Source organism: Leptopilina heterotoma, unplaced genomic scaffold (genome assembly GCF_015476425.1).
Source record: "Leptopilina heterotoma isolate Lh14 unplaced genomic scaffold, ASM1547642v1 Lhet_264, whole genome shotgun sequence".
In the NCBI taxonomy this organism is placed as follows: domain Eukaryota; kingdom Metazoa; phylum Arthropoda; class Insecta; order Hymenoptera; family Figitidae; genus Leptopilina; species Leptopilina heterotoma.
In genome coordinates this window covers 980,135-996,164 of record NW_025110974.1, presented here as the reverse complement: position 1 = coordinate 996,164, position 16,030 = coordinate 980,135, and the positions used below count along the sequence as shown (strand labels likewise).

General features: G+C 24.7%; 4 protein-coding genes across 5 annotated transcripts; 1 reads left to right on the top strand and 3 right to left on the bottom strand.

Annotated features, from left to right (window-relative positions):
- Positions 1 to 452: 452 nt before the first annotated feature.
- Positions 453 to 4,763, bottom strand: LOC122503546 (protein archease-like). The gene is made up of 4 exons (XM_043614123.1): positions 4,589 to 4,763; positions 4,135 to 4,159; positions 2,971 to 3,175; positions 453 to 875 (listed from the first exon to the last, which is right to left on the bottom strand). Exons 1-4 carry the CDS (start codon positions 4,638 to 4,640, stop codon positions 690 to 692), a joined length of 468 nt encoding a protein of 155 aa, XP_043470058.1. The 5' UTR covers positions 4,641 to 4,763; the 3' UTR covers positions 453 to 689.
- Positions 4,764 to 6,827: 2,064 nt separating this feature from the next.
- LOC122503578 (cilia- and flagella-associated protein 45-like) lies at positions 6,828 to 9,411 on the top strand. 2 transcript variants are annotated; one of them, XM_043614173.1, is made up of 6 exons: positions 6,828 to 7,006; positions 7,421 to 7,791; positions 7,934 to 8,319; positions 8,393 to 8,525; positions 8,612 to 8,905; positions 9,027 to 9,411. In XM_043614173.1, exons 2-6 carry the CDS (start codon positions 7,441 to 7,443, stop codon positions 9,204 to 9,206), a joined length of 1,344 nt encoding a protein of 447 aa, XP_043470108.1. In that variant the 5' UTR covers positions 6,828 to 7,006; positions 7,421 to 7,440; the 3' UTR covers positions 9,207 to 9,411. The 2 variants fall into 2 exon arrangements, with proteins under 2 accessions (XP_043470108.1, XP_043470107.1); XM_043614172.1 differs by having other exon boundaries at positions 6,828 to 7,215.
- A 9-nt stretch (positions 9,412 to 9,420) lies between these two features.
- LOC122503577 lies at positions 9,421 to 11,449 on the bottom strand. The gene is made up of 2 exons (XM_043614170.1): positions 11,274 to 11,449; positions 9,421 to 11,164 (listed from the first exon to the last, which is right to left on the bottom strand). The coding sequence occupies exon 2, from the start codon at positions 11,093 to 11,095 to the stop codon at positions 9,605 to 9,607; it is 1,491 nt and encodes a 496-aa protein (XP_043470105.1). The 5' UTR covers positions 11,096 to 11,164; positions 11,274 to 11,449; the 3' UTR covers positions 9,421 to 9,604.
- A 1,492-nt stretch (positions 11,450 to 12,941) lies between these two features.
- LOC122503560 lies at positions 12,942 to 15,584 on the bottom strand. Its single transcript, XM_043614138.1, has 2 exons — positions 15,158 to 15,584; positions 12,942 to 14,792 (listed from the first exon to the last, which is right to left on the bottom strand). The coding sequence occupies exon 2, from the start codon at positions 14,734 to 14,736 to the stop codon at positions 13,258 to 13,260; it is 1,479 nt and encodes a 492-aa protein (XP_043470073.1). The 5' UTR covers positions 14,737 to 14,792; positions 15,158 to 15,584; the 3' UTR covers positions 12,942 to 13,257.
- Positions 15,585 to 16,030: the final 446 nt, after the last annotated feature.

Here is a 16,030-nt window from a genome sequence, read left to right as displayed (position 1 = left end):
CTATTATTTGCAAACAATTTAAAAAAAAAAATGTTTCGTCGAAAAAATAATTGTTTCAAACAAATAAATTTGAAAATAATTTTTAAGTAAACATTTGTTTTTAATAAAATTTGTTTTGATTCCCATTCATTTCACAAGTATTTAAAAAAAAACTTGATTGATTTTAAATTAAATAATTATTATTAATTGAATTTAGATTCAAACTCTGAACTTCTCTCAAGTTTTTAAATATTAATGATAATATTTAAAGTAGTATTTGTTGTTTTTTAATTATTATTTTGTATATTATTTGTTGATTTTTTAATTATGTATATTATTTATTGTTTTTTAAATATTATTATTTAACGTCTTCCACCGCACATTTTCACTTAAACATTTAATAAATTCTTCTGACAAAATACTTTTATTTATTTAAAAAAAAAATAAAAACTTGTATAAATACAGAATTTTCTTTACAATTTAAATTCAATCCACCTAAAAAATTTTATAAAAAAATAAAATTTAGAGAAATTAAATCTATAGGAAAATTGAGATAATTTCTTTGTAGAAGATATATGTAAATCAACAAAAATTAATCGTTCGATTCAACTAAGTTGTTGAACATGATTAAAAAACAAAGAGCTTTTTAACAAGACTTGAAACTTAGTAGAAAACGCAAAAATATAACAAAAAGTTGTTATATTAAAAAATTAAATATCGACAATTACAAATAATTCTTTCTTCTCTCGATCAGGCTCGCCGTAAATCTGCATAGCTGAGTAAGTTATTGCTTTAACCTCACAATCTTGACTGTGTTTACTAATATCAAAAGTTTCGCCAGCAACGCGTACCTTAATCTTGAAATTTGTACAATCAAACTCGGTGATTTTGACTTTCTGAAAAAAAAGAGAAAAATAAATTATTTGAATTTTCCCAGAATTTTTCTCGAAACAATTGTTCAAAAAAAAAGTTAAATAAAAAAATAATATATTAAAAAAATTTTTTATTATTTATATCTTAATTTCATAATTGCAATCTTACCTGGAGCAATTTTACTTAATAATGTTTTGCATATTTATCAAATAATCAGTTTTCTTGAAATTATTCAGAAAGTTACTCAAAGTTTGATTTTTGCTCATTTGGCGCATTAACCATTTTTTTAAAGCATTTTCAGAACACACAGTCATGTCACCTAAAAACGTAAAGACTTGTTGAAAATTGAAGGAAATTCTAAAAAAAATGTCTAATAGGAATTTATAGAAAAATAGATTCTAGCGAATTGGTAGTCTCTATAAAAATTAAGATAGTCGTAGGATTCTATTAGACATTCTTTTATGAACAACTTTCGAGTGAATCATAATATCTTTTATCATATTCCAAACTTCGCACTCAAAAATTAATTTTAAAAAAGTGGCAAATGATAGGTTTCAAAATAAAAAAGTGGTAAAAAAAACTAGCTATCGAAAAATTAAACTTGACGACAAAAAAAACTCGTTTTAGACACTTCACAAAACTGACAAAAATTCCATTCAATATTTTATTTTTCTGACTTTTTCCTAATTTTCATCAAAAATATTTACTTCTTTCTTCTTCTGCCAATAAATTAAGTTACAGCAACGAATTTTATTATTCATGAAAGAATTTCATTAAAATCTAAAAAAATAATTGAATTATGTATTTTAAAAAAATTTAATTACAATTGCATTTAAAATAATTGATTTCTTTCGAACGACTTTAATAATTCTAATTAATTGTTAAAAATTTTAAAATTTTTGTAAATAATAATGGAAATTTCCCAAAGGAATTTAAAAAAACAATTTTCTAAATAATTGATTTTTTCGAAGAATTGAAATTAATTTTTTAAGAATAATTACATTTTTTGATCAATTCCTGTAAAATTATATTAAAAATAATTGAAATCCTGTGATGAATTTTATTATTCATGAAACTAGCTGAGTAGTTGCAAAGAATTTTATAAAAATTTTCAAAAATAATTGCATTCCTGAGAAGAATTTTATTATTTATGAAAAACATTGAATTATTGCGAAAAATGTTATTAAAATTTTTAAAAAAATAATTGAATTTCAGTTAAAAATTTTGGTATTTTTGAAAATAATTAAATTCTTGATAAGAATTTTCTAAACATTGATTCAAATAATTAATTTTTTTCAAAATATAATAAATATTATGAAAATTTTATTTTAAATAATTGAATTCTTATGAAAAAATTTATTTGTGAAAATAATTGAATTTTTCGATTAATTAATTTAAAATAGTATTAAAAATAATTGCAATTCTTCGATGAGTTTTATTATTTGTAAAAATAATTGAATTCATGCTTAGAATTTTATCAAAAAAAAAATTTTTTTTAAATTGAAATCTCAATGAAAAATGTTATAATTGGTGAAAGTAATTGAATTATTGTGAAGAATTTGTATAAAAATTTTGTTATATAATTGAGTTTTTCGTAATTTTTTTTTTTTGAAAATACTGTTCTAAATTAATTGAATTTCTGTGGGAATTTTATTATTTATGAAAATAATTGAATTTCGAATATTTTTTGAAAATAAGTGAATCGTTTTAAAGAATTTGACTATAATTTTTGAGAATAGTTTTTTGATTTCTAGTATTCGCAAATTTAAAGTAGTGGAAGTTTTAAAAAAACAGAAATAGTAAAAAAATAGTAAATAGTAGGTTTCGGTAAATGAGTGCAAAGCCTGATATTCTAATAAAAGAAGAAAAGAAAACCATATGTAAAACACTGTTAAATAAAATTGTCCCAAATAATATGTTCAATTAGTACCATTATTCGATTAAAAATTGAATGGAAATATAATTGTTATAATTACGTTTTAGTTAAAAACTAAAAAAACCCTTTATTAAGAAAGAATTTAGATTAGAAAAGATTAAAGAAATATAGGATCAAATTATAATTTTGTTTAATAAGGATTAGTTTCTTTTAAAAATATAATTCTTGGTAGGAAAACTTACTTTTCCTATTATAAATGGATCTGCAGAAAAGAGAAATAATAATTCATCTAAAAAATGAAAGAGTAGACTCTCCATATCATGCCCTTCAGCTTCCAAATTATGTATTTCTTTTATTTCTACTCTTTCTATTTCCGTCATATATCCATACATGGCCATTCCACATTGTTCGAATGCTTCCTTGAGAGTACTTCCCCAGGCATGTAACCTAATAAAATTATTTTTGTTTAGAATTGTAAATTTAAATTAAGAATTAAAACCAAAAAACACAAAATAAATCTATTATAAATTCAATTGTTTACAAATCAATTTTATACTGAAATTTCGATTATTCGTAAATTCTTCCATTTAAATATATATTATTAGAAAATAAAAACTTGAAATTATTTCAACAAAAATTTCGTTTAAGCTTTTTGAAAAAAAATTAGTTCCACAGAATTTTTAATTAAAAGTATGAAAAATTCAAATTTTCAAAGATTTTAATTTGAGACCTTCACGAAATTCAATTATTTCTATAAATTGCAATTATTAGTTACTTCTCAAAAATTCAATATTATTATCTAAACCTTTAACTGAAATTAATTTTTAAATCAATTTTTATTAGAAAAATTCTACGAGAATTCAATTATTTAAATACAAACTGTAATTTTTATTTTTTTGGAAAATAATTGATTGTTCGTGTAGAATATTACCAAATTTTTATTTAATAATTGAATTCTTTTGAGAAATTTTATTAAAATTGTAGAATATTAAACATCTTTGAATTAAGAAAATTTTTTAAAAATAATTGAATTTTATTTTGAAGATAATTGAATTCTTGTTATGAATATTAATATTTATGTTAAAATAATTGAATTTTGCAATGAATTTCAATAAAATTACTGAAAATAATTTAATTTTCTCGAAGAATTTTGCTATTCATTTATAAAGATAATTGAAATGTTGACAATTTTTTTTAGATTTTTTAAAAATAATTGAATTTCTGCAAAGAATTCTGATCCTTTATAATTTTATTTTGTTTGATACGAAGAACATCGAGAAAACTAATAGAATTATTCGTTTCAGTTTCATGAGTAGGTAAATAAAGCGTTTCCCTTTATTTTTGTTTTAATTTCAAAAATTCATTATTGCAATTTATGATTATGAACTTCATCCATATTTACTTACTGAATGTCTGCAGTATGATCCAAATCTAAAAAAAATTTCAAATGTTATATTAGAAAAATATTCATATTAATAAATTAACTATAACTATACTTATAATTTTTATATAGATATAATTTAAATAAAAATTCATGTGAATAGATTATAAAATAGAAAACACTGAAATAATTTATTTTGATGTAGGTATGTAAAAAGGCAAATTTCCTAACCTCTTTTTAAATAATGTAAATTGTAAATATTATATTCCTGTTGACTGTATTCTTAAAAAAAAAATCTTTTAATAAAAATATTTCAAAATCTCACGTATAACATTATTAACCATTAAAATTTGTAAATTATATTAACATTTAATTTTTAATGAAAGATTGTCGTCTGCAGCGTATAAAGCACGTGCACGTAAATGGAGCAAAAAATATTTTAATTAAACGTCATTTTTATAAGTATTTTATATACTCACATTCATATTTTTTCTCAGGAATAACTAAATCATCGTTTGTTACTTCTTCCATAATTCAAACAGTCAATGTTGAAGTGAAATTAAATAACGTTGCTTTTTACTTAGTAGAAAAGTATTATAACAAAAATAATGTAAACATCATACTGCGACGTGTTTCTAGCGATTCCGGGAGAATAGAAGAATAGGAATAGGAGTATAAACAAACTCTACAAGTTGTATAGTTATAAGTAGAAAGTTCCTAGAATTATAGCGTTTTATAAAGGTCTAATCTCACGGTGAGACGGTGACGTAGAACGAAAAGAACAGAAAGCGAGGAGCAAATATCTTTTTCTCTTTCGCACTCTAGTCAAACTTTTGTATATATATGTATTTAAAATCAAATTTTTTTAGGGCTGAACTCAGATTTTTAAAAAATTTTAATAATTCAAAATCTGCTAAAATTAGTTAAATTTGTCAATATATATTTAATTAATTTTTAAAAATAATGGTTTTATAGAAGAATTTTAGTTAAAAACACTAAAATAAAAATTGAATTTTGACGAAGTTACAATATGATTGCAGAAATTCAATTATTTCCAAAAGTCATCAAATTCTTATCACAAAATTCAATTATGTTTAAAATTTACAAAAAAATTTCGACAAAATCCCAATTATTATCTTTATAAATAAAAAAAATTCTTCAAAATTCAATTATTTTTAAAAATTTTAATAAAATTCTTGTCAAAATTTCAATTATTTTCAAAAAATTTTCCTCATTTCAATGATTTTCAATATCTACTATATATTTTCATAAAATTGTACGCAGACATTATTAATTATTTTCATAAATAATAAAAATTTCACAGGAATTTAATATTTACAAATATTTTATAAGTTTCTTCTCAATAATAATTCAATTATTATTTTTAGAAATAATAAAACTCATCGCAGAATTTCAATTATTTTTAATACAATATTTTAATCAATTTCCTTGAAAAATGTAACTACTACCATTCTAAAATTTTTTATTAAAATTCGTCAAAAGATAGAATTTCTAACCATTTTTTTCCTTTATTAAAAAAAAAATTGCATTTTTTTGAATTTTATTAAAATTATTGAAATTAAGAAAGAAAATTGATGCAAATTATTTCCTTATGAAAATTGAGAATTTTCTACAAAAATATTAAGATTATTTCTTTTAGCAATTAAATAATTAATTTGTCACTAATTTTAGCAAATTATTATTAGTGTTTTAATTAAACAATTTTTATATTAGTTCACCATGTTGAAATAAAATTAAGATTATTAAAGAATTAATTTCTGAACAGTGTTTTATTTAAACAATTAAATAATTGAATTTTCCTAATTTTAGTAATTAGTAATTTTAAATTATATTAAACAATTTATATTTCATAATATTGAAATATAGTTGATGAATTATATAAAATTTAAATTTTAAATGGTTTACATTTATTAAGAGTAAGAAATTGTTTAAACAAAATTTGAGTTTTTATATAAAAAAAGGGATTTCAATTATGTAAATATTTGTAAATTTAAGGTGTTATACTCTCTAAATTTGAATCAGCGATAAGTATGCCACTATTTCAATTAGCGTATATGCGCTGTGAATTAGTGAAATTTCACTAAATAATCAGTGAAACTTCACTGATTAATTAGCGCATATACGCTGTTTTAAAATAGTGGCATACTTATCGCTGAGAATCAGTGAAATTTCGCTGATTCAGATTTAGAGAGTACCGCCTAGACAGGGGGTCGGAAAAATGCAGTTTTTTGGGAATTTTTTTTAAAGGAATATTTATTTCTTAAAATGAAAGTTTTTCTATATTATTATACATCTTTTAGTGTATTTAAAAAAAATATTTTTTATATATAAAAATATTAATTTTTCTGTCCTTTGTATGCAATCTCCCAAAGATTTTCGAAAAAACTGTATTTCGCGGTGACCAACATAACTTCTGACAGAATCATCCGAAATTAAAAAATAAAATAGATTCCGTTATTTTACAAGAAAATGTTGTCTTTGATCGAAGGAATTAAAAAAATATCATTTTTCACAAAATGGCAGATTTAAAAAAAAAATTCAAATTTTCTTTTAGTATTTTCAATAAGACTTGTAAATCTATGTTCTCTCGATTGTGAAGGGTTTCAAATTTTCAATAAATAGTTTTATTATCTAAATTTAAATAATGATGTAAACAATAAATAAAATGTAATTATTAGTATGTTTACTTTCATTATTGAGACGTAACAGGTACTAAAGATACATGTATATACGTTGTCAGGTTAATATTGATTTAATACAAACATCTTCTACTAGAAAGAAGTTTAATTTAATTTTAGTCATTTGAAAACAAAATAATAGACCGTTTGGTGTAAATTAATTTAAATAAATACTTCATGGAGTGAATTAGTCAACAGGTGATTTTATTGAAGTTATCTTTTACTATTATTATGTTGAATGTCAAAACAATTTATAATTGAAGTGACAAATGTGGTGCAAATTTAATTCATTGGGGAAAATCTAAGAAAATTATAACACAAATATTTGTTAATGTCAACTGATGTCAACTATTTAGAAAATTATTAAAGTTTACATTTATATCTATTTAATTTTATCATCAAAAAAGGTAATATACATGTGGATAAAATTATAACTTTTTTTTATTAATCATTTGAAAGGTTAAATTACAATAAAATGAAATTAATCTAAACACGGAACAAAATTTTTAATTTTTCATGATTCTATATTTAAATTTTATATAGTTAAATAAATATAAGCTAGCGATCCATTAAATCCAATATAATAACTAAAGTAAACTATTTTTTTTAAAGGTATTTTACAAAATTAGAAAATGGCTTCTGCAGTTCCACAAATAATTACATCAGAAAAATTTAAGTACTACAAAAATTTGGGTAAAGTTCTTTCAAATAGAGAAATTCAATTAAATTTATTGTCCGAGGAAAAGAAAAAGAATGATTTGATTATTGAAAGTCAGGAAAGGCAAACGAAATTTAACAAAATTGACTCTAAAAAAGTAAATGCAAACAATCACAAACTAGATGAAGTTCTATCGGAAGCGCGTAAACGTTCTATGCACCTTTTGCAAAGAGCTAATAATCTTAGAATGGAACAAGACGAAGAGGTTCAAAAGTGTTCGCGAATTATATTAGAAAAAAAGTGCAGAGCTGTAAGAGATGCACAAGTGAGTTGCTAAATTTTTACAAATAAGTCAGAGAGTAGTAAAAAATTTACTAAATTTTCAGTCATTATTCACTAAAACCTCCTCTTTTTTTTTTTTTTTTTTTTTTTTTTTTTTAATAATGATAATTATTTCTATTTTAAAGATTGCTGAAAAGGAAATTATTAATCAAGAACTAAAAATGGAAACACAAAACATTAACGACATGATGGAGAATGAAAGAAGATTAGCAATTAAATTGGAAATTGAAAAGAAGGAAGAAGAATATAAAATGAAACGACATTATGCTGATGCACTAAAAACGCAAATAACGGAAAATGATATAAAACGACAAATAGAAATACAAAGAAAGCAGGAGGAAAATAGTTTGAATAATTACGCGAGAATTATGAATGAAAAAGAAGAAATTTCCAAACTTAAAGCACAAGAGGTTGAAAATGCAAAAATTCGAAAGAATTTGTCCGACATCAATAATCAATTAAAGCATTTTAAAAATGTTGAGAAAGAAGAAAGTAAAATAATGGAAGCTAGGTAAATTATAAATTATCATATATTAATAATTTATTTCCTAATTTTCTTTAATTTAAAATTTAAAATTTTATAGAATTCAAGAATATCATCGAATGAGACAAGAACGAGACCGTGAGAATGTACTTAAGCAGAAATTAATAAGACATCAAAGAGAGAAGACAAAGGAAAAAGTATCACTTGAAATACAGAATTTTTCTAAAATGAAGGTAACTTAATGCCTGGGTTACTATCTGATGATTCTCTTCTAAATATTCTCCCAAAGTTTAATTTTCGAACCTATAAAATATTGCAGAATTTGCAGCAGGAAATAAACACTTTAAGAATTCAAGAAAAAGTTGAAAGAGCCTGGAAGTTAAAGGAAAAGGAAGAAGCTTTAGAAGCAGCAAAAAATGAAATGTTATTAAAATTGTCAAGAGAGGAACAAATTAGAGAGAAGCAAATTATGTTGGCTTTAGAAATTAAACGAGATAAGGAACAATTAGATAAGTTTGCCTCCATTCAAAGTCAGGCAAACAGTAATGAATTGAAGGATAGAAATAGAAAACAGCAAGAGGCGATTTATTACAGAAATGAAATTCTAAAACAAGTATGTGTAAATAAAATACTAATCTCCTAGTCATTGCAAAAAGAAACGGATTTTTTTCATCAGGACGGCAGTATACCGTTACATATTATATTTTCTCTATAAATATATTATTTTACAATAGATTAACGAGAAGGAAAATGAGCGCAGGTTAATGAATGAGCAAAAAATTTATGAAGGATTGATGAAACGAAAGGAAATGGAATCATATAAGCGACAAATTGATGAAGCAATACGCCAAAAGTTTGCAGAATTGGAAGGAAATGCACTACCAGAAAATTCCAATGAAAAAAATATACACTAAGTAGATAAATAGAAGAAAAAATAAATCTTTCTTGATATTACTTGTATTTACTTATATAAGAATATATATAAAAAAATATAAAAAGAAGGAAATTTGATCTCTGAGACACAACTGTGATATTCAATAGTAATAAATTGATTTTAAGGAAAACGGTCAAGGAAAAAAAGGAAAAAGAGTACTGTATGTGAATTCAGTAAATAACTAAGCAAAGAAATGCAGTTTTAAAATATATTTTATCTTTTATCCATATAATTAAGAAATTACTTTGTAAACAGTAAGTATTAGTAATTCTTTTACTTGAATTTATATAAAAAATTCATATGTAGATTTACAAAAATAAGGTTGACTAAACTTTTTACCATGCAACCTTCTGTTAACCTTATAGAAAAATTGTTAAACTAAGTGAACATGGAAAATGTCACAAATTGAATACAGAAATTATTTTCGAGTTCTGTCTCTAAACTAGTGTTAGCTATTGCACTTGAGTTTTCTATTTCATTTTTAATTATACTGCAGATTTTGTTAAATTCTTTATATAATGTATTTTGTTTTTTCTGAAATTCTAGCATTGACATTTTTTCATTTAACAATAAAATTTCATTCATTTCCATTTTAACAGTAGTATGTAAAGACAACATTAGAACCCGAAAAGATTGTTGCAAATGTTCACTTTCATTCAATCTCAACAAATGAGAAAAAAAATCAAATAATTCAACATTTCTCAACAAGCTACTATTATCAATCATCTCCTTCAATTTTCCATCAATTTTCTTTATCGTTTCAATATTTTCGTAAATATCAATATCATTTGTGACAGAATCATTTAGTTTACCTTCAATGTAACTTAAGTTCGTTTGAATCTTTTTTATTGCGTTACTATCCAGAGTTTTATTCAAATTTCTCCATTCAATCAGCATATTAGTGAAGAAAGTGGATATAGATTTCTGTATATTAATAATTTTAGTTATTGAGACCCATTCATTTTTGGCATTGTGCAGGCAAAGCAAAGAACTGTCTGATATACTTGGAGCAACATTCTGAAGAACGCTTTTCTCTACTTTTCCCGAATTATTAATGGCTGAAATAATATGAAAATCGATGTCAGAAGTAACAATTTTGTCAGCTCTTGCTTGTTTAAATAATCCAATACGATTACTATTTTTCATTATATAATCAAGACATTTTTTTATATTATTAAAAGACGTTTCCTTAGTTGTGGATACTCTTTGTCTCAACATATATTGAATCATTTCAATGTCAACTGTTGTTTCATACAGTACATTCGGTGTTTTTGAGACAATTACCGATATACTTGGAAATATCTCTTGAAACTTATTTTCAAAAAGTTTTTCAAAATCAAGTAAAAGTCTCAGGAAAGGTTTAATATTAGCCCGTTCAATGTCGCCAAAATTGATAACTAAAATAAATTTTAAAGATTTAACTTTTTTCACCAATTGATAGATATAAAAAGAATTAGTGATGTCTTGTACTGGTCCTCTATTGTCTTGAAATCCAGGTGAATCAAAAATGATCAAACCATGCAATTTATCTGATTTCCATTTAGTGGGAATTGTAGTTTTTGATGTTGGTCCAGCACCAATTTCCGGTCCTTCGGATCGTTCATTTGCTTTAATTATTTTAAATTCCCCAAATCGCGAATATTTCACGCCCCTTAATTCATTGCCCATTAAGTAATTAATTAATGTACTTTTCCCTGCTCTTGCGGTGCCTATGCAAATCGCTGCATCTTCATTTGTAGCTTCTTTTTGCATATAATTCTTTGCTTTAATAAAGGATTTTTCCAACTGTTTTATTTCTTCATTAGTTAATGTACAAATTTGTCCATAGATCAATGAGATTAGCAGGGAAATGATTGTAATTTTTATCATAATTAATAATTTTTTAAGAGAACAATTATCAAATATGGTTGTAACTAATTCCGGATGATATTATTAAACCTAAAAAATATAAGAACAAAAATATATGGTTAAATTCTAAATTAAATTAATTAATTAATCCATAATTAGAATAGCTTGTTTATTCGACTTTAAAGAATGAAATACTTACAGGCTTGGTGTCCAATTGATTGGTTTTTTTATAAAAAGAAAACAGTCAAACAAAATGTAAATTTGTATTAATTATTTAAAATCGAATTCAACGTGGCAAAAAACTGAGTTGATTTTACAAATATTTTAAATGTCACTATATATTTTATATTTTGTCAACCAATTCCTAAATTACACATACATCGAATATACATAAAATGAGTGATACTGATATACGATATTTTTTATTGTCATATTTTTTTTTGCTTTTGAGTCGACGGATACTAATATGCCGACCATGAAAAATTTAACGACTGGTTAAATAATACAGTTGATATTTATCCTAAAAATATAAGTAAGATGTTTTCGAGGTCGCTGAATTTGAATTTAAAGTCAGATTTTCAAAATTCAAAATGGCTTACGTAAAATGTTGGACTAAGAAATTTAAAATTGTTCCCGAAGGAAACAAATTTATAATGATACCCTGCATGGATGTCCTGGATGCATGTCCTGAGATATCTTAAGGACATCCTATGGATGTCAAAATTTCCATGCAACCAAATTTTTACAATTGCGACCATTAAAATCAAAGCATGCGGTAAACGTTGCAGAGGAATTATCTAAAAAAAATTTTTACTTTTGGCGCTCCTTGTATCCTCCAAAGTGATAATGGCCGAGAATTCGCGTTGCTGCCGTGACAAATGAACTTGCAGTTATTTTTCCATACTGAAAAATTGTACACGGGAGACCACGACATCTACAATCGCAAGGTATAGCGTCAAAAGGTCAAATGCTGACATCGAGAATATGTTGCGATCTTGGATGGTGGACCACCAATCAAATAACTGGTCCCGCGGTTGTTTTGAAGTTCAGGTAAATTAAAAAGTACAAATTGTACAATTTTTTATTAGAATGAAACAAATCTTTGCGGAACGTGTGATTTGAAATTAAATTCTAACGATAGCATAAATTGTACAAAATATGATTTGCATATATCCACATTGATTGCGGAACATTAGACTTAGGAACTGACAATAATGTCATATGTTCTATTTGCATTCAGGGAATAAATTTAGTTAATAATCAACAGGACTGTTACAATCGGCAAAAAATCGCAGCTGGCAAAATGAAAACCTTCTCTGAAATACAATTTCCTCTCTTAATAATTGGTACTTGCGTCACTTAGTCAGTTCCTGGTGTAGATCGTGGACCATTAGATTTTAGTACAATTGTTGGCGTCATAATTGATGTCAAAAATGGTGTTATAACAAATTAGAACAAAAAGCGGCGTTATTAAAGGGTGGTTTCTATGTAAACATTTAAAACAATCAGAGACAGATATCATAAAAAGCGAAGAAGTTGACAAGGGAGAAGGTAAAAATTGGGAAGAAATTGGGGAAGAGTTTTGGTTGGGTAAATGGTTAAGACAGAACTGCCTCCTTAGTGCAATCTTGTTTAATGTGCTGATGGCTGATTTAGAAGAGAAAATGGAAAGGAAAAGTGTAAGTGATTTTGAGAAAAAGGAGGGTATACACGTTGGCGTATGAGGGGATGGAGTGAGATTGAAAGTTTGCATGAAAGATTGTTAGCATGGACTATGGGGGTGGATTGGAACTGTCTGGGGTATATGGTGAGGGAGGAACTGGGATAAGAGTAGATAGTTTTAAGTCAGAGGAAGTGGGTAATAAGGTTAAGTTTTATTTTATTAATTTTATTTATTAATTTCTATATTAAGCATACATAAGAATAGGTTAATATTATAAATAATAAGGTTTGTTGGGATAAATTTACAAAAACACTTAACATATACGCTTCTTTATCCCCCTTTACAAAAATAAATAATCTATCAAAAAACCGACAATCCTTAAAAATTATTCCAAAAACTTTTAACCCTTTCGAAACGCGAATATATACCGAAACGGAACCGGAAGTCATATTATAGCAACATCTAGTCAAATTACCATATATCAGGCGGACTTTTTAATATCACTGTAATATTACGTATCTCAAGAAGCAATAATGAGAACCAAATTCAAAAAGGCTTTAACTTTATCCATATAACTATTATAAGTTTTTGCATCTGAGTTTTTCGTTTTATTTTTAAATTCATTAATATTTTTGTCAACATCATTTATTTCTTTATATGTTTTATTTTTAAACTCTTGTTTTGCCATTTCTCCATTTAACACATCAATTTTATAAATTGTTATTTTAACAGCAGTATGCAATGACAACATTAGAGTCCTAAATGACTGATGCAAGTGTTCATTTTCATTCAATTTCAACAAATGAGAAAAAAACTCAAATAATTCAACTTTTTTAAACAATTTTCCTTTATCAATCACCTCCTTCAATTTTCTATCAATTTTCCTTATCGTTTCAATATTTTCATAAATATCAATATCATTTGTGATAGAATAATTTAGTAATCCTTCAATGAAAATTAAGTTCCTTTGATTCTTTACCAATACGTTATTATCCAGACTCTTATTTTTTGTCCATTCATACAGCATTTTAGAAAAAGCATCTAATATATATGTCTGAATTTTATTAATTTTAGTTATTGAGACCCATTTGTTTATGGCATTGTGCAAGCACATCAAAGAACTGTCTGATATACTTGGAGCAACATTCTGAAGAACGCTTTTCTCTACTTTTCCCGAATTATTAATGGCCGAAATAATATGAAAATCGATGTCAGAAGTAACAATTTTGTCAGCTCTTGCTTGTCTAAATAATCCAATACGATTTCTATTTTTCATTATATAATCAAGAAAATTTTTTATATTATTGAAAGGTGTTTCTTCAGGTTTGGAAACTCTTTGTCTCAACATGTATTGAATCATTTCAATGTCAACTGTTGTTTCATACAGTACATTCGGTGTTTTTGAGACAATTACCGATATACTTGAAAATATCTCTTGAAACTTATTTTCAAAAAGTTTTTCAAAATCAAGTAAAAGTCTCAGGAAAGGTTTGATATTAGCCCGTTCAATATCGCCGAAATTAATAACCAAAATAAATTTTAAAGATTTAACTTTTCTCACCAAATGATAGATATAAAAAGAATTAGTGATGTCTTGTACTGGTCCTCTATTGTCTTGAAATCCAGGACAATCAAAAATGCTTAAACCAGGCAACTTATCTGATTTCCATTTAGTGGGAATTGTAGTTTTTGATGTTGGTCCAGCACCAATTTCCGGTCCTTCGGATCGTTCATTTGCTTTAATTATTTTAAATTCACCAAATCGCGAATATTTCACGCCCCTTAATTCATTGCCTTTTAAGTAATTAATTAATGTACTTTTCCCTGCTCTTGCGGTGCCTATGCAAATGGCTGCATCTTCATTTGCAGCTATTTTTTGCATATAATGCTTTGCTTCAATAAATGATTTTTCCAACTGTCTTATTTCTTCTTTAGTTAATGTACAAATTTGTCCGTAGATCAATGAGACTAGCAGGGAAATGATTGCAATTCTTATCATAATTAATAATTTTTAAGGGGAACAATTATTGTAACTGATTCCTGATCTTATTAAACCTAAAAAATATGTGAACATAAATATAGTTCAATTATAAATATATCAGTAGAGGTTTAAGTAAACCAATACACATCTTTAAATTAGCTATTATGGATAGAATAATTGTCTATACAAATAGTATATTGTCAAAATAACAATTAAATAATTGATTTTTGAAATGCGTACAACAATATTTTACATTCCTTACAAAAATGTTCAAGATAAAGGCGAGTATTTTTAATTGAAAAGCACTTTAATGACGTAACAATTGATTAGACATTATTAAAAATTATGATTTATTATTCGTCAGACTACTCTTGCTATTATAATAATCCACAATTAGAATTTTTCAAATGTATTCGACTTGAAAGAATTAAATACTTACAGGTTTGCTGTCCAAATAATTTTTGTATTTAATAAGAAGAATAAATCAGATAAACTTAAATCTGTATTAATTATTTACAATCGTATGCAACGTGGCAAAAAACTATGTGGCGTTTGCAAATGTTTATCAATTGAATATTTAACATTTCACTGAATTTTATATTTCGTTTACCAATGCTGAAGCTACAAGTGTATCGAGAAATCATGAAAGTAGTGTTGGAAACGTGAATGTTATATTACATTCTCATCACATGAGAAAGTATTAGTTTTTTTATTATCACTTTTGTTACTATTGAGAATATACAATATTTCTCTAAGATTGATAATAATGCACATATTGGAAATATTTACAATATAAAATATTTATTTTTCAGCTACCTAGAGTCCAAAACTTTTAAATAATACCTAACGAATATTTTGAAAATGTTATTGTTTCATATTATTACAGGATTTAGAAAATTATTTTACATTAATTTAAAGAATCAAATATTTTCTAGAAATATACTTCTATATAAATATAACTTCAATGTTTGCAATTATATAACGTTAAAAGAATATTGATTTGATCAAATATACTTTATATTAAATGGTCTCCGAATGTAATATTTAGGTTGAAACTTCTGGAAAATCCCTCGAAGTTTGAAGAAAATTTTTAAAATAAGCTTACAATAACTCGTTGGGGATACCATATAGATAATTTTTATCATTCGTTCGTAGGATAATTATAAAAAATAGAATAATAAACAAATTAAAGTTTAAACAAATTAACAATTAATAAAAAATAAATAAAACAACTATATGAACAGGGCTTGACTTTGTATAAATTATAAAATTATTTTTTATTGAATTACCAGGTAAATAATTACCCAAGCAA